Source organism: Candoia aspera, chromosome 18 (genome assembly GCF_035149785.1).
Source record: "Candoia aspera isolate rCanAsp1 chromosome 18, rCanAsp1.hap2, whole genome shotgun sequence".
Classification (NCBI taxonomy): Eukaryota; Metazoa; Chordata; class Lepidosauria; order Squamata; family Boidae; genus Candoia; species Candoia aspera.
This window is the reverse complement of record NC_086170.1, coordinates 6,818,392-6,842,113: the sequence shown is the minus strand read 5'-3', so window position 1 is coordinate 6,842,113 and position 23,722 is coordinate 6,818,392. Positions and strand designations below refer to the sequence as shown.

General features: G+C 47.5%; 1 protein-coding gene across 1 annotated transcript; it reads left to right on the top strand.

The window, feature by feature from the left end:
• Positions 1 to 742: 742 nt before the first annotated feature.
• On the top strand, positions 743 to 22,534 carry VWA1 (von Willebrand factor A domain containing 1). The gene is made up of 6 exons (XM_063317502.1): positions 743 to 1,049; positions 11,085 to 11,648; positions 18,156 to 18,434; positions 19,070 to 19,342; positions 19,678 to 19,947; positions 20,741 to 22,534. The coding sequence occupies exons 1-6, from the start codon at positions 980 to 982 to the stop codon at positions 20,779 to 20,781; spliced, it is 1,497 nt and encodes a 498-aa protein (XP_063173572.1). The 5' UTR covers positions 743 to 979; the 3' UTR covers positions 20,782 to 22,534.
• Positions 22,535 to 23,722: the final 1,188 nt, after the last annotated feature.

Below are 23,722 nucleotides of genomic sequence, written 5' to 3'. Positions count from 1 at the left end.
CCTGGGTCTCCAGGCCAGGAAAAACTTTGCTTGCTGAATACCAGTGGCTTGTGAATTTTCTAAAAACCCAGGAGCTTTCCTCCGGGGGTGGGGGTGGGAATTGGCAACCTCCAGGCAGCCGACTTTCAACGATTAATTTGACTTTTTAAGAGTCATTGGAGTCAGGGGGACTTATCTCCAAGAAGAAAAATAAATAGAGGGGGTGAAGGTGTAAGTTTCAAGTGAGATGGATTTACTATAAGCTTAACATTTTTTTTTTTACAAAAAGGGTTTGGTTCCTGCATAATTTAACCTAGCTAGAAGTTTAAACGAACAGCTCCAACAACTGTTTTTCTTCCTAGCGTTTTTCCCACATACGCAGGGTCCAACAATCCCCTTTCTAAATTATTACACACCAGGGCTATTGGGGTTGACAACTTCCTCCCAGCAGACTCACTGTCCCACCCAGCGCTGAGATTGCGCTCTTCTGCTAGTTTTTGCCCACCAAAGAAACTGAACAAGCTGCCAACGTCTCCAGTGGACAGGCGCTGAGGTTAGGTTGAAAAAGCTGGCAAACTCCCTTTCGGCAGCCTGCAACTGAATTCCGCCCACCCCACCAAGAGTCAGCAGAGCCCAGCGCTAAGGGGAGGGGAAAGGCTCCGCGCTCCGGCCGCTCCTGCCAGAAAGGATTCACGACTTGGGGGAGAGAGAGGGAAATTAAAAAAAAAAGGAAAGGAAAGGAAAGGAAAGGAGAGGAAAAGAGAGGGACTGAAAGTAACTTGCAGAGATTTCGCAACAGCATAGGGAGGGGAAAATATGTATAGGTTTCAAAGCTGGGGAGGGCAGCTATCCTAGTCAAGGCCAGGGCAGGATAAAAGCACCGCTCAGCTCTCCGGCTGCAAGACATGGGAATATGCCTGAGTCCCAACATGTGCTTGGCCTTGCCAACATCAAGGCGTTGGGTTTAAGGTAGCCGCTGCCGATCCGGAGAGGACTTGCTATGAGTTCCCCAATTCTGCTGCTTCTGATGCTCGGCCTGCATGGCGTCCTGGGCCAAAGTTCTCAAAGAGGTGAGTGGCTTCAAAGGAGAATGGGGTGGAGGATCGGATTTTGGAGAGGTGGTCTCACAAATCCCACAGCTGGCACATCTGGGCAGATGCAAATGCAATGGGATGTTAAAAAGCACCCCCTGCTAGTTCAAGGGGTGTCCTGGAAAAAGCTTTCTGGTTTGGGGAAAAGAAGGTGGAGATTTTGCCCAGGGGCGACGGGCTTCCTTTCTGCAAACTGCCTTCCTATTTCTTAGCCCAGGCTCAACAGCTGGCGTGCCCTGCTTCAGGGGAGAAACAGATGCAAGCCCAAAGCTTGAGATTTGTTACCCGTGTAAGGTCGGCCAAAGCACGCAAGGTCTCTGCCCCATGGCAGTTCCAAGGCTGAAGTTCTCATGAAGCTCTAGCAATCGCCCAAGAAATTGGAGAGGTGGGGGAACGCAGCAGGGCCCTTTATTCGGTATCTTTTACTTTGGATGCATTTTGTGGGAGCGTGATTGGTGAGAAGTTGACAGAAGGAAGGCAGAACCTGCTTTGGAAAAGACCGGCTTTCGTTTGGCTAGGAAGGGAAGCCTCCTCCCGGAGTTAAGCATCAAAATTGCAGAGCAATCTTTCCCCAGGTCCAGCTGCCTGGGGGTGATGGGACCCTCCCGTCCAAGACAGCTAAGAGGCATCTGACAGGGGAAACGGAGGAGCACTGAGGCTGAATGTGACTGCTTCAGTGCAGGTGTCGATCCGTCCATCCGTCCATCCAACCTAGTATGGGGCTGCTCTTTGGGGTTTCAAGCAGAGAGGGATGTTTCCCGGAGTGGCGTGAGAGCCTATGTACTTGGAAGTGGCTGGGGACACTTCTCCATGCATGCCAGCTGCCCTGGCACTGAGCCACATTAGGTACCTGGGGAGACTATTGCACCCATCTAAGCCAGTATTGCCTGGGATCTCCCTCACAGGTCTCGGGCCCCTTGATTCTTTGAAATTGGGGCTTCTGGGTATTGAATTTGGAGCTTGCTGCAGGCAAGGCAGAGGCTGTGCTGGAAAACTGGACTCCATCCTGCTCGGTTCCAAAACTCGAGGTTGAACAGGTGGTCCCTCTGAAGGGGACATTTTCTGGAGAACGCTCTGGCCCAAAGCCAAAAAGCGTGGTCCTGATGCAGTGGAGATCAACTCTGGCCAAATCTGCCTCTTAATCTACACGTCAGCGCTTATTCCAATCTCCCAGATACCTTTTGTGCAATACGAACCCTTCCTTTGTTTCCTGGGCTGCTGTTGCTCCTACACTTACAGCCCATAGTGGGTCCAACTGCATTTCTACACCGTGGTCCCCATATGGTTGTTGTCAGTGTTGGCTGGGGATGTTGGAAGATACTATGACAGTCAGGAACCAGGTTTCTCTACGACAAGCTTCTGAGAGCACTGCTCCAGTAAAGAAAAAGAATCATCCTTTGGTAGCTCTCCTATGCTACATCGTTCTTTCAAGGCCCTGTCCTCTCTCTCAGGCTTCGCAACCCGACAGCCATCTTCAACTCTGTGTGAAGAGCTGTCCCCTGGTTGAGGGGGCCATGGTGTGTGTTTGTTTGTTTTGCTGTTTACCCAGACAGGTAAGGTCCTAAGCCAACAAGATAGGGAATCTTGACTATAGCTGTGGAAAAGCTTTTTGAGATAAAGAGCAATTTCGTAGTGGTGTGTCTATCAGGAATGGGGTGGGTTTCCCTTCTCTGTACCAGCAAGAGAGTAGACTCCGTCGCTTCTACTGTGACAAGGTGACACCTGGGCAAGAGAAGAGATGTGGCACTTCCTTCTCCATTTCCTCTTCCAATTCCCCCTATGCTATTTTTTCCTCTCCTTTATGATTGGAGGATGGGGGCGGAGAGAGAGACAGATGTATCCAGAGGATTTATGCCAATCTGTTCAGTACAGTGTGGGAAGGATGCTTAAAATTAACCCAGTTATATGCATGACAAGCTGATATTTGAAGGACTCGAGAAAGTATGTCTTCCTGTAATTCCCAGTTTAAGCAACAAGATTTTTTAAAATTACCTCTAACTTTTTCTGCTGATGCACAGGAAGTTCAGCCGTACCTCTTTCTATGCATGCTTGCTTGTGACTTAGCCCCGCTTTCTGAGGAAACAGGCACAGTCCCACTGGACATCAGGAACTATAACTGGGACAGGAATAAACCCCTACTTCATTTAATCTGATGTTTAAATTTGAAAAAGCTCCAGAAGCTATTTGTGTCAGATCAAAAGAAAGTAGGCTGTCCCTGCAGGCTTATGATCTCAAAGACATGATGCAAATGGCAAAAGAGAAGGGAACAGAAAATGAAAAAACACAAACACAGGTCCAAGTTCTTATAAACAACGTGGAACAGTTTTCTGATACAGTCTAGCACATGTCCACTCTGCACTAACCCTGCATAGCTTTGGGATGGCAGCTCTAAAATCATTTTGTCCTTTGTAAGATTGTCTATAACACACTATTGACTGGTGGCATCTGCCCAGTCGGTTTCGCCATAGCACAAGAAATCTAGCAGCCGCATTCATGCCAGGCTTCATCCGGTTTGCCTTCATCCGAGCGTGCTTTCAGATCAGCCTTTTGGGTGGTTTAGAGCTCACTGTATTGTGTGAACCCAGAAAACCGGCTCATTCAGCAACCAGGCTTAAGGGTGTTGTGTGAACACAGCCATCGTGTTGACAGGATGGCTTGACCACAAGGAAAGGCAGTTAGTGCAAACTTTGTTATCGCGTGCTACAAGAATGCACTTTTTTGAGAGCTGGGGGCCACTCTTTCTCTGAGGTGATGAAGCCAATCCCCACTTTTCTTTTTGGTGCTTTTTTCCCCTGGGGGTTTGGCAGTAGCAGCTCTTGATTCCACTGCAGCAATTGATGCACAAATTAGCTGGTTTCTGAATTCCAACAGGTTAGAGTGACATGGCATCACAGTTCCGGCACCCAGACAGCATTCCCCCCCGCTGCATCTAATGCCCACGTGCACTGTGTCACCGCGTGCCTTTGCCACCCACTCGTCAGGGTTGATGGGAATGCAAACGTTTTGCTGACATAGCAGGACTTGCCTTCAGTTATGTTCTGCTGGAAAAAAGAGCAGTTCTGAAAGGTCATATGGGAGGAGGAAGAGGAAGGTCAATGTTAGGTTGATGTTTTGTAGCTAAAATCTCTCACACACAGCCATCTAAAGGGGAAGGACCATCAGTCCAAGGCCCCAATTTATCTTTTTGCACTACTGTTGAATGGTGGATTGTATCTAAATATTTCCATTCGGTCCTCCCAGCCAAAAGCCATTCTCTGCTTCTGTGAATTTGTCTAATGATCTGCTCTGCCCTCGAGACATGTTAGGTTTCAACTCCCATAATTCTTTTTGGCCGCACAGGCTAAGAACTCTGGGAATTAGCTAAAGCTAGCATCCTACGCCACTAGAATCTGCAACACAATCCCACAGTGACGCACATCTGGAAAAAAAGTAACAGGGGAATGGGATTTCTGGAAAACTGAGCAGAACTGCCAGTGAAGCCAAACAGTCGGGTTTGCATTGTCCTGTTCACTCCAAAAGTGAAAGCCAATTGGCTTCAGACCCCCTTTTGGGAAGGAAAGCTTGCTTTGCACCCTCTTTAAGTTACCAAGAATGTGACAGCTTAATTGCCGATCCTGCAACTGTATAACTCAAACATGCCGGAAACCCACGGACTCCAAAGTTTAACGAATGTCTTTTTCATTCCCAATTTCCCACAAACATCCCCAGATTTGGCCAATATTTAACATCTTCTAGACAGACATTCCAGCTGGGGCAGGGAATTGATCCAGGTAAGGGTTCAAGTCCTTGCCTACACAAGCCACGTTTCCAGTCCAGACCAGGGTCTTCTGTTCTGAATGAAAGAACAATTCAATTAACCCACGCTCCATCATATGCAGCCGACCCTAACAGAGGGACGAACCTCCCTCATTTCCTGGGCACAAATCCTTTCCAGATAAAAGCTGCTTCTTCTCCATCAATGTTCCTCTGCTGGCTTATAGGGAAATGGGTGCAAATGTCATGGGTGGGTCAGCCCATCCGCTAATGTTTCTAATTCCACATAACAGGGCTGGAAGCAAACCCTGGAATCTTCAGTCACCTGCCAGAAACCAAAGATGCTGGCCAGGGCCTAAGATGCATATTGCCTCATCTCCAGCTCTCCTTTAAAACAGCTTTCCATTTCCACCAACATCCCACTAAAGGCTACAAAATCATGGCTGTGCCACAGGTTTCTCCTTCAAACCCTGTCCCATCCCACACTTTCTTGGGAGAGGGCCTTGTTCCACCCAGCAGAAATTACAGCTTTAGTTTGAAGTCTCTACACAGGGGAAATTTTTTTTACAACAGTAACACCTTGTACAATGGACTAACCTTGAAGAGGCATGCACTGACAACCCCATAGCTACAGCTCCCCAAAGCTGATGTCCTCCTAAAATGGCTTGTCCTTAATTTGTCCCTGGATTTTCTTGTCTAATCAAAACAGCCGTTTGCTCCATGGGAAAAAGAAATCCCCAAAACAATGAATCAGGGCCCACCAACATACCATGCAAAAGAAATGTATGGTATGTGTTTTCATATTCTCTTCACCTGGCAATACAGGACAAAAACAGAGAAGGGGAGGAAGATAGATAGATAGACAGACAGACAATAGCTACTTCCCTGGAAATGGTTAAAACAGCCAGGTGACATCACCCCATCTAGCATCCTGTTTTAACAACAGCCTGTTGGAAGTCCCCAAGAAACATATAAACAGGATGTAAAGCTCTTCCTTGGACTGCAAGAAGATCCGACCAGTCCATCCTCCAGGAAATAAAGCCAGACTGCTCACTTGAGGGAATGATATTCAAGGCAAAACTGAAATACTTTGGCCACATAATGAGAAGACAGGACACCCTGGAGAAGATGCTGATGCTAGGGAGAGTGGAAGGCAAAAGGAAGAGGGGCCGACCAAGGGCAAGGTGGATGGATGACATTCTAGAGGTGACGGACTCGTCCCTGGGGGAGCTGGGGGTGTTGACGACCTACAGGAAGCTCTGGCATAGGCTGGTCCATGAAGTCACGAAGAGTCGGAAGCGACTGAACGAATGAACAACAAAAAGCTCTTCCAATTTGCCCTCAGTGCTATACTATTTAGAGGTATGCTCCCCCTGTACACGGAGGTTCCCTGTTGTTACTTGTACTTTCAATAAGTCCCAGCTCTGTTTCCCCCTGAAACCGTGGGATCTGGGAAAGAAAAAGGCACGAAAGGTCTAGGCCAACTGGCTTCCCTTCCCTGACTGTGCCACCTCCTTGCACGTGTTCTACTCAAAGCATGGAGGAAATTGGTAGAAATCAAGAGGCAAAGCACGTGCACAGCCCCTCGACAGGAACGACACAGCCCTCACCCCGGCCTCAGCATGCTGAGAAATGAAGGCAGGCAGGCATGATGACAGAATTAGCAGGTTGGCTGCTTCGCTTGGAAGGCCAGAAAAGCTCACCAGGGAAACTGAAATGACTTTGTAAAAAGGCAAAGATGGCTGGTTGTACAAGAGATGGGGCAGCAACTCAGCAGCACCACACTTGCTTTGGGAGTAGTAAGGGCTGGGTTCAGTCCCTCCCATTCTCAGCAGAAAGGGTGGGGGGGGGGGATAGGAAAATGCCTCTGGCAAAAAAAACTGGAGAGCTATTCCTTATTAGGAACTACACTGGGGAAGCTAAGGAATACTAGTTAACTGTCTCCGTTGTTAAGGAAATAATAGAGCAATCTGTTAGGAGGAACGCAAGCCAAAATTACATAAACTTTAGCCTGAGCCCACTGCGGAACTGTCAAAATATTGTTGGAATTATAACCGATGCTGGGCATCAGTGACGGACTTAATATAATAAGGCTTGTTTCACATTCGCCCCTGCTTAACTGCTCCCAATGCTGGTGTATTTCTTCCTTGTCCCCCCGACTAAGCACATGACCAGAAGAAAGGTTAATTATTAAACAGTACAGTCACAACGCTCCAGAGAAGGAGCAGGTTCTGCTTATTTCTGACCGCAAAGTTCTCCATCTTGGGTGGAATTCCAGGGAGAATTCAGATCAGGAGAACCTCTGGACATCTGGAGCTGCAGGACACTCTAGGTCCACCAGAAAACAGTTGAATGTCATCTGCTGGTCGGAAACAGAGATCAAGTGCCTGCCTATACAGCATGGCGTAGTGGAGAGAACCAGGTTCGGGAGCCTTGGATAAGTGGCCAGTCGCCCTTTCTCAGCCCAACTTCGCAGGGTTGTTGTCACGGAGATACAACAGGGAGAGGCAGGATTACATATGTCTCCTTGAGCTATTAGCAGGGAAAGTGGGAACAAACAGCTGGCCTAGGAAATGAAAGTTGCAACAGTGCGATGAAAAATGGTCAATGGGATTATTTTCCCTGTCGCGTTAAAAAGTGCAATTCCATGGCAACGTAAGCTACCTGGGTGCAAGCGTAAGTGTTTTATCATTGAAAGACCAAGGAGGTGCACCAGCTAAAAAGTCATTAATGTAGCTGGCTAGAAATGCTGTGTAATTCAATAAATATGAGATGGAACCGAGCATCCTTTTTTTGCTTTTAATTTCTAAAATGTCAGTAGTTGGGTAACAAAACATCTGCAAGAAAACAACCAGGGTGAGAGAACACCAAGGACTCCACCGTTCAGTCCTGAGCTACAGATTTTTCTTCTATTGTTTCCCCTTTCTCTCTGGCAGTGCCCTTTTATTTTTATTTTCTTTCTCCCTTTCCGGTACAAAATGAGGCTTAAGCTACAGTCCCACTGAGGTTTAAAGGTTTTCTTTATGGCTAGCATTAGGCCAATCTTCTGTTTGCACAGCACAATTCCCGCCCCCCCATCCGTGCATTCTTGGGGTAGTTAATCTGAGCCTGTTGCTATGTAAGTATATCAGGAATAACACTGCAGGCATCTCAACCCAGTTTTTGTTGTTGGGGGATCAGGGGTGAATTTCCAGGGATGCCCACGCAAAATATTTGTTTTGTTCACTTGCTCATCGTCATCATTATGGTAGTAGTTGTTATTGCTGTTGTTAATCTCTTAAAAGTACTACAAATCCTAAAGCCTATAATCCTACAGAGCAAAACCTGGAACAATCATCTCTCAGAATCTGATCCCAAAAAACGGGGCAAAACGCAGCTTCTCTCGTTTTGAACTGCTGTGAAAAATACATAGGATTGAGGGCTCCTAAGAAGCGGAGAAGTGTCCCCGAGTCTAGAAAGCAATCCTGGCAGATACACTGGTTTATTTACTTTTTCCCCCAAAGAGGGGAAAAACATCTTATTCCAATCAGTGCCCTCCAGAAGTTTGGGATTATTAACCAACAACACCAGATACTTGGAGGGCAACAGGTTGAGGAAGTGACATGAAACCTAGGAGTAGGAAGAGCCAGAAACAGGGGGGGGGGACTGTTTTCCCCCTTGAAGCTATGCCCCAAGCTACACAGTACTGCCAGTCTTCCTCACCATCCAATCAGAAGTCCTCCTTTTGGATCCTGTCCCGCCTTTCATTCTCCAAAGCACGAACAGCTTAATTGAGGCTGGGTGCCCCTTCCTTATTCCTCCAGCTCAAGCGCCACCGTTAATAAAGGGGATCGTTCTCAATACCTGCCTTGCCCCAACCCCAGGAGGGATCCAGAAACCACATCAGGCTGGTACTTCCTGGCCAGTGGTGTTCTCAGCCCTACCCAGCACATTTCTTGCCTCCGGCAGTGTGTAAAAACATACCAGGAAGTTTGCTACCAAAGAGTGGAAGACGCCTTTTGTCAATTCTGCTTTCTTCCATGGGGTGAACGAGGAAAAGAACAGATCGTAACCTGTCCGGTCCCTGCCCTGGCGTTCGTCTGCTGTGTCATGCTTTATGTCTTCCTGCCTTCTGGGACTCTGCTGCAAGGATGGGGGGGGGGGGCACTTTGATGTGTTTGGATTCCACCTCCCATCAGCCCCAGCTAGGGGAGTTGTCAGGGACCCTGAGCACTGCAGCCCAAGGTCACCTGGAGGCCCCCCTTGCTGTAGGCAATTCCTACAGCATTCCTCCTCCAGGATACGGATGTGAGCAGCCAATCTCTCCCAAATAACGACAGCGGAGGAAGATCCTCCTCCGCTTTGACCAGCAAATGCTAGGGTGATTTGAGAGTTCAGCTCGGATTGGGAGGATCTAGTCCTCCGAAGTTAGGCTTGCTCAGCCTCTCCCATCACAAGTATACACCTCTCTCCTTCCATGGCTCTGCTCCCCTTGCCAGTCCCTTTCCGTGGTCCGTGGAGGGGGCAGCCTTTCCCATACTTGACCCCCGCCAGCCACCAAGCAAGCACTGTCAGCAAGCATCGTCCATCAGAGCTGGGTGATTCGTTGCTATCTGGATATTTCTTGCATCCAAAGTCTGTGGACTCTTGAGGGCACCAGCAGAGCGAGATCTTCAAGTGAGAACTGCAGGACTCCAGCCATGCACATTTCCCACAATGCCCTTAATGCCCCAGGGTGTTATGGGAAACTGAAGATAGCACTGACTTAAAAAACAAAAAGCCACAAAGAGCTCAGGTAGATGGGCAGGGGTACAGGTCCAAACCCAGAGCAGATATTCATGCTACTGGACCCAATTTGGGCGCTGAGGCTGCAAAACCTCTCCAGGGATGCCCACTGGTGACTCTGCTATGTCTCTGCACGGTATCCTCCAAGCTCTTCATCCTGATTCTTCAGGAAAAATAAACTCTGTTGGTGTGGAGCCAGGCGGCCCCTTTTCTCTGATGCAGATGCGCATAAACCCATGCATGAATGAGCATTCAGACGAAATAAAGGGCACTGCCTGTCATTTCAGCTGGCTTCTGGGGAATCACCCTCAGCACCATCTCATTCTTCAGTGGCAGTGCGCTTCCCCCTTTGCTTGAAACCACCCCCGAGCAAACTGCTTTAACGTGGACCATGGAGAAGAAGGATCTCTGCTGAGGTTCAAGGCTCGCCCTCATGGGATGTGGGTGACAAACCCGTCCGTATTTCCTATCAGCGGTCCAAGGGTGTGCCGTAAGCGGGGAGTGGTGAATATAGTTGGCAAGCCTGGCACTGGCAGCGTAACACAGAGGAGTGGAGGCTGTTTCTCCAAGGAGGGGAAAGACTGCTGTAGCAGCGGAACATGTGATTTCCATCATGCGCTACTGGGAAGGTTTCCGTTGTGGCAAGCATTTGTGCCACGCATTCAGGATCCAAACCAAAGAGGTTTCCCTGTTCTCCAAAACTCAGACTAGGCCAAATGGGAGATGCTATCCCATCTGGGATGCATTTTGCATGGCCAGAGAGCTGCGTCTGCATCTGCAGGAACAAAACTGATTAAGTGGCCTGTTTGTTTCAGCATCCGGCATGCTCCCGGAGTAGCGCACGCAATAATAAGAACCAGAGGTCCCTGCCACTTCTGTGTGAAGACACAGCAGGGAAGGAAAAGGGGATGGAGGGGGAAAAGGAAAGCAGGAGTATTCAGTACGTGGGTGGGAGATCTCCAAAAAGTCTTAGGCTGTCGGCTAGACTGGAAAGTAAAAAAAAAAAGAAATAAAAATCTCAGAACGTGGCAGAAGTGGCCGTGAAGCCATCAGGAAGCAAGCTCCGTTTGTTGAGCGACCTTCGTAAGATGGTAACGTTCCCAAGTTTGGTTTATCTCAGTGTCATGAGTAAGGATGGCGAGCAGGAAGGGGCTCCCATCCAGGCTGTCAAGCGCATGCGTAGCACTGAGGAACTGGGCAGCCATTCATAGAGACACAGATCGGGACCGCCTTAACCTTTGGGGTTTTTCTGTCTGGGTTTTTCCCACGCTTCTTCAGTTTGTTAGGATTTCCCTGTTATGTAGCAACAATAAAACACTAGAGACCTGTTCCTTGCCTCAGCGTGGTTCCTGGCTGTTAGGACACTCAGTGGGGGTTCTTCTTTAGAATTTTAGGGTTCCATCTGGCTTTAACTTAGGTCTTGAACCTCCTGGATGGAGGAGAAAACTGATAACCTGATCATGTGACACTCCCAGCTGTTTTCCACGTGTTTTCCAGGTCTTCAACCCGCTCTCCTGGATTTAGAGGGGGATCTCCTCTTCCTGTTAGACAGCTCTGGCAGCGTCTCCTATTACGAATTCTCCAGGATCAAAGAGTTCATCGCTGAACTTCTCCTCCCATTTACCTTTGGCCCTCATGATGTCCAGACTGGCATTGTCCACATCAGTACCATGCCCATCTTGGAGTTCCCTTTTGACCGGTATTTCTCCACTGGCGCCATCCAGCATGCTATTCGCAACATCCAGCAGGTAATGGGAGACACCAATACGGGCAAAACCCTTTCCTTTGCCAAGGAGAAGCTCTTCACGGCAGAAGCAGGGGCCCGTCCCAACGTCCCCAAAGTGCTGGTGTGGGTGACCGATGGCTTCTCCACGGACGACATCTCCCAGCCAATGCAGCTGCTGAAGGACATGGGGGTCACCGTCTTCATTGTCAGCACAGGGCGGGGGAACTACTTGGAGCTCTCAGCTGCTGCCAGCCAACCGCCGGAGAAGCATCTCCACTTTGTTGACGTGGATGACTTGGGCATCATTACCAAGGAGCTGCAGGATGCCATTGCAGGTACGCTATTGGGATGGGATGAAAGATGGTCTTGCTTTCACTTGGCTGTTCCTCAGTCTCACAGGCTTCTGTCCACCTCCTGGCCAGCCCAAATCCCAACAATGCCCAGTCCAAGGTCTCGGATTCAGAAGTTGACTGCAATCATCCCAGCTAAGAGGCATGAATAGACCCTCTGGCATGGAACTCTAGAGATGTTTTAGCCACCCTGATTTCCAGAATTCAGAGAGGAGGTTGGGTCATCTTCTTCCATCCGTGTCCTTATGCCTCGCTCTCATTGTCCCTAGCTAATCCTGCTGCATCAAGGGCTGGTTTAGAAAAGTCAGGATCCTGCGCTGGGTGCCACCATGAGCCCCTTTCTTCCCTGGACATTGAAATGGGCAACCGCATTGCCTTTTCCCATCAGGCAGTGCTTCATTTCCAAAGCACTGTGGGTCAGAAGTCATGCACACCATTGCAATCACTTGACAGACAACGTGCTTTCAAAGCCATGGGCAGACTCAGTGCCAGCAGCCTGAGCAATGCCTGGAATGGGGACAATAAACAAGGGGCACTGCTGCTCCCTCAAAATTAGCAACAGAGAGGTGTTTGTGATGCTGGGTGCGCCTTCGATGTGGTGGCAGTAAATTGATACTTCCTCCAAGCAAGCTCCATTCTGGGGAAGTCGTCAAGGTTGTAAGCAAAGCTTCTAAGAGTGATGGGAGACTTGGGGGGCAAAGGTGGCAGGTGGTATGAGTCCTGCCATTGTCTCTCTGGGGTTCAGCTTCAGAGGAGGGAGCAGAGGCTCCCCACGTCCATCTGTCCTGTTCTCCAAGCTGAGAAAGAAATGCGGGTCGCTTGTCTGGCCCTCACCCACAGCCCGCGCTTCACTCTTGCACGGCCGTCAGCCAGAACACTGCATTGCAGCTGCAGCTCCAGCAGTTTAGGAATCCAGGAGAGTTACCATGCAGCTGGGAAAGTGTGCCACCCCCTTCTTGCCAAATTTCCCTGCCCTTAATTTTAGGCAAGTTTTTTTATTATTCCAATTTCTATCACTGCCCATCTCCCCCCGAAAAGGGGTACTCTTTGTTACTGTTCCCTTTGTTCCTCTCTGCAACTCGCGTCCTTCCTTCCTCTTTTTCACTGCGAAGCTCCAATACTCAAAGTCCTAGGAACTCACAGATGTGGCACAGTCCTTCCAAGCTGCTGCTGCTGCAGGGATCAGGGGACCAAACCCCCCTTTAGAGAGCTAGCAATGGAAGAGTGCCCTCTGGGTTGAAATCCAGATCGGTTCTCTCGACTGCGATGGGGTGAATGCTTTTCCAGAACACCCAGCCGTGGGCAAGGAGGCATTTGCCGGGCCTCAACTTGAATGCTGCCACACCCCTAAAAGACAATTAGGTGCTCTTTATAATCCTGATCTTTGGTTACATCAGACGCCTGGGGGCATGCAAGACGGCAGGCCAGAACTTTATGGTGTCCTTCCATCTGTCTTCCCATAGCATGGTGCCAATACTGGGATAGATTCTATCAGTATGGGATCTCCACTGCTAATTCCTGCAGACCCCATCTTCCCATCCCTGCCTAAGCCACCCACATCAATATCTATATAGAGAAACCCCTAGCATTTCTTGCACGTTGAGAGGTTTGCACCAAAGGAAGGACCTCCTTCTGAAGTGTATAGGTCTCATAGCCTCAGGGAAGAGGGCCCCAGGGAGATTCCTACCTAATCCTCACCAGACTTGGAGTTGGCACAGCCGGGCATTCCCCTTTTCTGCCTCAAGGCTGTGGTTTTCCCAACTCTAGCCAGTTCCCATTTGCACCCTTTAAAGAGACAAGGCGACTTACAACTGGAATCTGGGCTCCAGGGCTGGAAGAGCTGAGCCGCCCAGACTTGGCAGCTTGGGAAGAGGCCCAGAAATGGCACTATGATATCACATCATATGAGATATTGTCAAAGGCTCCCTTTGTAGCGGCACAGAACGGCATTGTTTTTCAGATGGGCCCGTCTTTCTCTTGAATTCCTCACAACTGCCAATGGGGTGCTGGCAGTCCTTAGAGGAACTGAAGAGATGCAGGACACGACTGCCTGCCTATCCCCTCTGGAGCACAGCAACTCATTTGCTTGGCTAATAACGCTAGTGCTTGGGGACACAATCTCTTCTGCACAAGCTCCCCACCATTATAAAGGGGAAAAGGCACAACAGGACCAGAGGTAGTTTTGATATTCTAAGCCAGCAAGCAGGTAATCTGTTTTAGATCTCCCAGTGTAACAGGGGTGGTTTGCACTGTTCTCTGACCACCCAACCTTCCAGTTTTGAGTCATTGATCAGCTCCGCTGGCATGCCAGCCTTCCAGCAGGAAAGAAGGGGGAATGAACCAAAAGAGAAGGGTGGCTTTGTTTCCTACTGCTTCAATAATGTTCTCTCACTTTTAATCTAGTCATCCCATATCAAGGGGTTGCCTAGGCATGCATCCCTCCAAAGGAGGATCTGAGAAGGTCCTCCAAAGCCATGGAAGTGGTCCCCCAGAGCTCCTCCAAATTGTGATTTTTAATGTGGTAGGAAATAAAAGACATATAACATGAGTAATCAACTCTATGATGTCTATTTAATTAACTCGAATTTTAATTAAGTATACATTTCATGGGGTTGGAATCATAGGGTTGAAAAGGATCTTGGAGGTTTTCTAGCCCAGACACTGCCCAAGGGAGGAATCTTTCTGCCACCCCAGTCACATGACTGCCCAACCTTTGCTTGAAAACCTCCAGCGATGGAGCACCCATGACTCCAGGAAGTCTGATCTACTACTTAATAGCTCTTGTGGGCAGGAAATTCCTCCTGACTATGGAGTTCCCTTTGTAAAACTTCCAGCCAGTGCTGCTTGTCCTACCCTTGGGTGCGGTGGAGAAAGCTGATTTGAAGAAAATCAATGCTGGTTCTTCTCCTGGTCTCTCACTCACTTGATTTTCCAGCTTCATCTCAAAGGCCCAACATTGCATTTGATCTGAAATGGCTGGCTCACCTTTCTGTTAGACCAGTGTTTCTTAACTCTGGCTGCTTTAAGCTACATGGACTTCAATTCTCAGAATTCCCCATCCAGGCTTGATGGTCAAGCCAACTGAACAGAATGGCCTGAGTCACTGCAGTATTGCCGTACCTGGAGGGAACAGGGTGCGGCAGGAAGACATAGCTGAAGGTCCCAAAGCTTCTCAAAGGGTTGGGACTGCCACCCTCTTTCTTTTCATTCTTTTTCTGTGCTGGGGCAACTCCTTTGTGCCGGGGTGATCTCACCCTTCCGGCCTGCAGTTGAACATGTTTGCAGCCATTCATGTCAAGCAATCAGCCTGACAACACAAGCTTGCAGACAAAGAATGCCTTCTTGCCCTTCTTATGCATCTTTGCAGCCTCCTTCTGCCCCATCTTCTTCAACCGTTGCTCCCTTCGGGCTCTCTCTCTCTCTGGGTTCTGTAAAATATTTGGCAAGGCTTCGTGTGGTTTCCACCAAATCACTGAAAACTCAGCCTTCCTCTCTTGCAGTTCCTTCTGCTTGACATTTTTTCCCCTTGTAATTCTGGGCTAGCGAGTTACCTTTTTTAGCCCTATGTGTCATGTTCACTGATTCGATGTAGTTTATACATCGTAACGTTTCACATGCCATGGCGCTGACGCGCGTTTCTGTTTGGGAGGGAGCTGCTGTGAGACCTTGTGCCAAGCTCTGTATGTGAAATCAGTACAATGGAATGTGTTTGGGTTATTTGCTCTGCTCAAGGACTTTTCCCGCAGACCATCAGAAACCGTTAGGAGCACCTGGGATTGTGAGCTTGGGAAGATTCTACGGGGGGAGGGATTTAATCTGCACCGAGGGTTTTTAGTTTGAATTTGGCGCGCTTTCATCATTCTCAGCTTTCTCTGTGATCCTGCATACTATTCTTTAATAAATCAGATATGTTTGAATATCTCATGAGTCTGATGGTGTTTTAGAATAGGCAACCATTACACTATGTCCCTTTAACGGCTTATTTCTCCATACCTCTTTGAGCAACGTGGGATTTGGTTCCAAATTACACAGGCTGAAGCTTAATGGGGACACTGTTGATTTGTTTGGCATTTTCAAAGCACTTCACAGATATATCTTGTTATCCTTTCTCAAGAGCTGTGCCGAGGAGATGAGTCTATTTCTCCCCATATCACAGGCTAAGAGTGAGGAACCCATATGTTCCTCCAGCATTGCCTTCCGTAACATCAGTCCCCTACCCCTGAGTTCAGCCCCTGCACATCGAGTTAGGCTATGCACGCTGAGCTACTGCCCACTGCAGTTTGTTTCTGAGGTGAGAGCCAGGCCTGGCATTCTGAAACCTGAAATTGTGCAGAGCTCGAGAGCATTCAGCAGGCAAACTTGGGTAGTCGTAAGTCCATGCTGCTCAACTGGGTGGGAAACTTACAAATCCGGGGCCTGCAGGGTGCGGTTAGAATATTCTGGGCAAGGCAAGAGTCAGAAAGGCTGGGCTGGGACCTCTTTGTACAGTAGCAAATGGAAAACGCCAGCTTAATCCAAAACAAATGCAGGACATTGACGCTCATAAACCCAATGCTGCGATTTTGTATTCAAGGCACAGGCCTCCCAGCTCACCAAACTGCCTTCCTTGTTTGGACTTCAGTGGCCACAACTAATTGGCTCTAGTTAACTGGCCATGGCTAGCTGCCAAAGGTAACTAAAAGCAACAGTTCGTTGGCAGGAGATAAAGTCTCTCCTTCCCTCTGTTGATGAAAAACCATTAATTTTGTGGTGTTTCTGTTAGTCCAGAGAACCACTGCATAGCAATCCGGAAAAGCTCATGTGATAATAAACCAGGGACTCTTCCAAGTTGCACAGTAGGTTTTTTGTTTACTTTCTTTTCTTTTTTGCTGCAAATGAGCAGCATGGATCTTTCTGAAAGCAGCTTGTTAAATGAGAACAATGTTCCTGGAGCAAACCCTCAAAGGTGGGCTGTTTGCAAGAAACGGGTGGCTCCAGAAGACTTAAGCACCTGCTAGTTGGTTTTAAAACCCTGGCGTGCCAGCAGGGCTGAATTCTCCGCAGGGATATGGATCTGCTCCCCAGGGCCTATGAGGAAGGCTAAACCTCAGTCCATGTAAAAATACAAAAAGAAACAGGATGAATGGATACATAGATGACATACCCTCATATATTATAGAGATGTTTAAATGTAATACAGGAGTTACACATTTAATGCAGTGTAACTATTTATCTAGAAATCTATGCTGGGGGCTTAGAGATCCTCCAGTCCAGTTCATGATGGGGAGACTCTAGCATTTTGTTTAATGTTCAGATTTTTTGGCCAAGAGGGAACCCCCCCCCCTCCACTGGAAATCTCCCATCCTTGAAGTTGCTGTCTTTGTTGCCATCTGCTGGCGAGACAAGAAATATGTGCTTTTTAAGCATCCTGCCACATTTCAGATAATGCAAATACACCCCAGCCCTTCCCCATCCATTCCTTTTTACCAGCAAGTTCCCAAAGGGTTGAAACTAGAGTTAGTTCTGTTGGTTTGCATGCAAGAGATCCCTCAGATCAGTTGCAGGTGCACGTCAGAAGGGCCAAAGAGAAGGAAGCATCGGTAGATACCCAAGAGTGGGTGAGCAGCATAAAGGAGGTTAAAAATACTGGGGGGCGGGTGGGGGACATTCCCCACCAAATTTGAAGATAAATCATGTAGGTAACATGATCCTACCCACTTTTTGTCATTATCTTGTACACTGCAACCTTCCTCCACCCAGATATTAAGTGCAGTCCCCCAGTCGCCAGAAAGAGAATTGATCCAGCCCAAGCATGGTAGACCTGATTCTGTCTAGCACAAGCGTGCACACCTGTCAAATTCAGTCTAGCACAAGCATTATAAACCAGCAGATTTAATGGAGCACAAGTGTTATAGATGATCAGATTTATTCTGGCATAAGCAAGTTAAACCATCAGATTCAGTCTAGCATAAATAGGGCAAGTAGCCCGTGAAAGCTTCCGGCATCATAAATGCACTTGCCTTTTCGGTCCCGCATGCCATTCAGTTATTTCTTTTGCAACTGGCGTGATCAAGATAATTGATACATGCTGAAAAGGGTGAAATCCCAGGTTTAGGGACCAGCCCAAAAGCAGTGGAATCTTGGCTAAGGGAGACTAATCTAAGGGTGAAGAACAAGTAGCATGAGTCACGCAGGCCTCTGGGCCAGCACCTAACCACCAAATAGGGCAGCTGATTCATTCTGCCTAACGGTAGGGCTGGCCGTACTGGAAAACGTGTCAGTGGGTCAAGGGCACTATGACAGTGTTCACCCAGTGGCTACTTACTGAATGAACCCATTTCTGGGTTCACACCTTAAATCATCCATCACCCAAAGGGCCTGACCTCATATAACAAACTAAGCCACAGGTAAGAAGAAAATGAACTCATGTTAAAACTGACTAGCAAACTGTAGTAAGACAGCAACTAGGATTGCAACCATCTAGGCCAACGTCTTTCTTCTCTGCCCTTCCAGCCGTCATCCAAGCCAAGCGTCTGAGGGCCACGGACATCTCCACCAGCAGCTTCCGCCTCACTTGGCCCCAGCTTCTGACTCAGGACACTGGCTACTACATTTTGGAGTATGCCCCAAGTGGAGAACCCAGGCGGAAAATGACCAAACAACTCAGCGGTGACCATAACAACTTTGTGGTGGCTCAGCTAGCCTCGCAAACCACCTATGAGGTTGCTCTCATTCCAGAGTCCAATGAGCGATACATCCCACCACAAACCACCAGGGTCACCACTCTGGAAGGTAAGAGCCAGGATGGGGAGGATTTCTCATAGTATCAGGGGATCGTTTCTAAGAACATATATCTGGCCGTCGTAACAGGCTAAGTCCCCGCCTTACCATTGATCGTTATGATTGCTCTTAAGTAATGGTGGTGCTGGAGGCATTCGTTTCTGATGATTTTGACTGGACATGCCAAGAGTTGAACTTTCCACAGGTAAATTACTTGGTGCTAAAGCTTCCCAGTGGAAATGAATTTTTTGGGTGACTGGAAACCCGTTATGGGCTTTTTGCTGAAAAAAGAAAAAAACGAACTTGTGATTTATGGGTTTGGCAATTAAGGGTAGCTGATGGAAGAAGGAAAATATGATGTAACCTTAGAGAAAGTAAAATATAAACGCATTTATAACTGTTGTCAGAAAGATCAGAAGCCACATCTTTATAATCTTCTCTCCTCTCCTCTTTCCTCTTTCTTTCTTACTTATTCACTATTCTTCCTTATTGTCTTTGCTTCTTTTCTAATATTTGCATTGCTTTCATCTTGTTAAAACATTTAGCCAATAAAAATTATATTTAAAAATGGAAATGAATCTTTTGGAAATGACTTTGATCAGGTCGGGCTCTAGGTTAGTTTTTGATCACGTCTCTTCTCTCCACAGAGGTGATCAGCCCTGCCCAGATTCTTATCTCAGAGTCCAAACCCCACAGCATCCGGGTCAGCTGGTCTCCCATCCCAGAGAGTGTGGCCACCTACCAAGTCATGTATGGTCCCCTGACCAGCAACTTGGTCCAGCTGCAAGAGGTGGACGGGAGGCTTAACAGCACCATCCTGGAAGACCTGGCAGCCAATACCAGCTACTTGGTGACCGTGTCTGCCATTTATAAGTCTGGCAAGGAGAAAGCCCTCTCAGCCAAAGCTTGCACTCGGGAAGGTGAGCGGGAGAGAAGGAAGGAGGGAGGGAGGAACTGGGCACATGAAGGGTTCCAAACAGCTGCATGAACAAGTCTGATGGATTGTCATCCCTTGACTAGGCACCATTGGGTACACTTATTACAACTGCCATCATCCCTTGCCTGGTTTTCTCCTAGGGGGGCTGCCCAGTTGGGTGATCCCAGCACCGAGTCCTGCATTCAATTTTCTTTTCCCCATTCCTGCCTGGGAAAAAGCCCGCACAAGGGGTTGGACTAGAAGACTGCCAAGGTCCCTTCCAACCCTATGATTCTATGAAGGTCCTCATCCTTCTTTCTTCTTTTCTCCAATGGCCAGAATACTCCAAAATAAAGCACCTCCATTTTGAAGATCTGAGCCCCAGCTCTGTAAAGGCCTCCTGGGATCCAGCTGAAGGAGATGTGTTGGGCTACCGCGTTCGGTGCCGGCGGCAAGCTGGCCCTTCCACCCTCCTTAGCGTCTCGCCACAGATCCACAGTGTTTTGCTGTCGGATCTGACACCCGGCAGCACCAATAAAGTGTGTGTGAAGCCTGTGTACAAAAACCTTCCTGGCAAAGGACTGTGTCGAATGATCCATCGGCAGCCTGGTAAGAGGCGCAGAAAAGAAAATAATTTAGGTTCTGCTGCTTGCTAATTTTTCATGGTATCTCAAGAGGCATCTCTAGGACTGAAGGATGGTAGAGAAAGTGGATTGGAACATGAGGGTGGCAGGGGGCTTTGCTATTTTTTAAAATGCACAGCGGCCTGCACATCGTTAGCGAGATCCAGAGTGGCCCAATTTGAATTTTCATCTGATGAAAATTTGGAAAGGTATTACGACTGAATATAGGGGAGAAGGAGAAAGGCAGTGGCTCAGAGGGGCAGCCCAAGATTTTTGCCTGGATCATTGGAATAAATGCAAGGTGCTGAGAAATTTAGCTTTTTCCTATGAAATTTTGGACATATCTTTTTAAAAAATCCCCCCAGTTGTGTCTGTCAGATAACCAACAAACTCATTTCTAGTTTTAAATGGGTGGAGGGAACAGGACAGAAGTTTAAAGAATCCCAAATGGGGCCGAGAAATTCAGGGTTCCCCAGTTTAACGGATGGACCAAAGACTCCCAAAGGAAAGCATTTCTTTACGAAATGATCTGGGTATGGGATTTGCAAGGATATCCCAGAAAAATTCCCGGAGAAAGAGAAGATTGAGCAGAGCAGGGGGTGCCCAGCAAGGGGGATTCTGCGGAAGGTTTCCCCGAGTCACTTTTCACTTTATATCGCTATTTGTAATTTTTGTAACTTTTCTCCCGCATCAGCGGTATTCTGCAAAGTAGATACTCGCAAGGCAGCCTTATGAGTCCACCTGCCAAGGGTTGGTTCTTTTGTTCTTTCCCTTTGCAGCTTCCACAGTGGGTGGCTACAGGCACTGGCAGAAAGCGTGAGCATTTGTGAACCAGAAAGACACCTCTGCGGTTCGTAAGGCAAGGACTGGCCTGGGACAAAGGTATCGAAGAACCAGGATGAGGAGGGCCACAGTCCCAAGCCCTTGCAAGCTCCAACTACCCGCCCTGCTCTCTTTTGCAGCTGACTTGCCTACAAATGCCCAAGATCTGGCTGGGTTACAGAAAACAGCTTCATTGGGATATTGGACCTTGCTAGAAAAAGGAGTCCTTGTTCACTGAGCTTTGTTCCTGTTCCTTGGTGTTCCAGCTAAAGACTGGGAATCAAGTCCTGTGTTTCTTACTGTTCTTTCTATTTATTTGTGTTCCATATTGAATACAGGGGGGCAAGAAAGCAAAAGGACCTCAGTTCCTTTCTCACCTACAAGGGAGACCATCCACCTTCCAATCTGCATTCTGAATTCTGAGAGAGTCCCCTTCTGCTTCAAAAGCTACCACAGTTCCATTGGAAGGGGAAGGAATTAGAAGCACAAGGCAGATCCAAAATGACTCCATGGCTATCGCCCAAAATCTCAGCCGGTTGAACACTGTTGTTATCTGAATTAGCCATATAATACACTCCTGTTGCATGGAATTCCAAAGGCTTTCCTGCAGACTGAGGGAAAGCTGAGTGCAAAACCACAAGCCATTCATATTTCCTGTTTTCTTTCAAGGACAGAGAAAATGTGCATAACTAAAACTGTCAAGACAGTGAGGATGCAAAACACTTTTTTCAAGCCGAGGGGTCACATTAACCTTTGAGTGGTGTGCCAGGAGCCACACTCCAAGAAATAGGTGGACCAGAACAAAGAGCTTGGCAAGGGCAGGGCATAATTATATGTAACAGAATAAAATTAAGAGATGCACTTACTGAACTAGTATGAATATGCCTATTCCCAGTCTATTTATCGGTTGCATCAAATATTACATTTTGGGGGGGAACGCAACCAAACATACGGGGAGGTAAAGTGGGGCATCCCTGCCCTAGATACTAAGGAGCAGCAGAGACAATTACCTGGTAAACAGAGATAAAGATAAAGGACAAAGGAAGATGGCCAGAGGTCCTTGAGGTCAGTTTGGGAACAAGATAATGTGTATACTGCAAATGCAGACAGTGAACATTACATGTGGCTGGATCCAGCTGTGACCCCCTGAATTGAACTGTGGCCCATGCAGAAGACATGCTTGTCTGGAAATGTGAGAGGTGGCTGGGCTGCCTCAAACCTGAGAATATCCAGTGAAATCACACGTTAGATTCAGAAGACACAAAATGAAGCACTTCTTCACATAAAGCCTTGGGCACTTCAGGAAGTTGCTCCCAGGCTGTGTTGGCCCTTTAGGGAAATAGCAGCTTGCAAGTTGCCAGAGGGACTTTGAGTTAATCTGACCAGCTTAAGCAGCACTGCCAGCCAATCAGAGCTTAGGACCTTTTATTAAAGCAGCAAACAAGCACTTGTTTTAAAAATACAGTATTATCATGACCATCCTGGGAGGTGTAGTCCAAAACATTTGGGGAGCACCCGACTGGAGATGGTGGACCTAAGATATGCAGGCAGAAGATCATTACCGTAAATCACCGCACCTTAGACAACTAGCACCTCAAGATGAAGTTGAGCTAGAATCCCGCAATGCTTGATTTCTATGGATGTTTTGTTTAACTGTTTCATCACATAAGCCTCCATCTGCAGGGAGAATTGAATTAGCTCAGACAACAGTGAAATTCCTCAGTGAGAAGTAGGCAACGGAAAGGCAGGTTTTTTTTTAAAAAAAAGAGACAATCATAGTAAAGCGAGTAACATTGTAGCTTGCTGCTCTTTATTTTTTTCTTTTTTGAAACCTGAAAGCTTAAGACGGCTTCATTCCTGCTTCAAGATATCTGTGACAGTCATAAAAATCTTGTAAGTCAGAAACCATTTCATTTTCTCCATAATGTACTGTTCATGTACTGTTTAACTAATACCATAGCCATTGTCTCCCCAGCTTACTGCAGTTCCATTGTAATGCACCCTTTGAAATAAGGTGAATTAAACAGAGAACAAATGAGCCATGTGATTTGGAATATTTCCCCTTTCAATATGGTCCCACCAAATGCAATGCCACAGCATTCATGGTTCATTTTCAAGGAATGAGACTCTGGAACATTGTGATCTGTTGACAAGGGATTTTTAGAGAGCAGAAACTGGAGAAAGAGAGGTTTAATTTCCTATAGGGTATTTGAGGGCACTCAGATCCTGTGTCATGCCAAGAGAGATCAGGCCAACAGTAGCATTTAAACAGCCATGAGGTGGGAGGGAGGAACAGCAGAGGTTTAAAAAAGCGGGAAAGAGATTTGTTAATCAGCTGACCAAAGTTACTAACCTGTATTTTGTAATTAGCTTGCTGAAGGATTGCAAGCATAATGACTTCTATGTAGTGAATATAGAAGTCCAGTTAGAAATCTCCAAGTTGAAAACAAGAAAGAAAGGAAGATCATTCTATTGAATGAGCTAGCAAAATTGGACAGGTGAGGAAGCTTCTACAAACAAAACTGAGTGGCAGAGAAGAGAGATATCCATCCTTGGCGGGTGTGGAATTTCTTGTCAGCTGGCAAATTGTTAAGTATGGAGCTGGATAAAATGCAAGCTTTCTGGAATGGCCAAAAATCTCCACGTTTGTCCTCATGGCTCCTGTCCTATCAAGCTATACGAGATTACCCCTAGGTAATTGGACAGAGGATTCTGTAATTGTGCAAAGAAGTTTGGGAAAGCTTGGTTCAAATAGCTATTCACAAAGGCAACTTCTCTATTAATGAAGGCTGCCTTTATTTTTTCATATCTTCCATTTCACTCACAGAATCAGAGCACAAGCATGATCGATCAATGAAGATAATTGATCACAGAATAATTTTGGCTAGTAGGGAGATTGCTTCAGTCCCCAGGCCAGAATCATTCTGTCAGAAGGTTTC

Bases quoted from the DNA above. Each gene is read 5' to 3' on its own strand.
- VWA1 (XM_063317502.1), top strand. From the start codon at position 980: ATGAGTTCCCCAATTCTGCTGCTTCTGATGCTCGGCCTGCATGGCGTC. The intron at 1,050-11,084 runs GTGAGTGGCTTC...CGTGTTTTCCAG, and splicing joins GGGCCAAAGTTCTCAAAGAG to GTCTTCAACCCGCTCTCCTG. The intron at 18,435-19,069 runs GTAAGAGCCAGG...TTCTCTCCACAG, and splicing joins CAGGGTCACCACTCTGGAAG to AGGTGATCAGCCCTGCCCAG.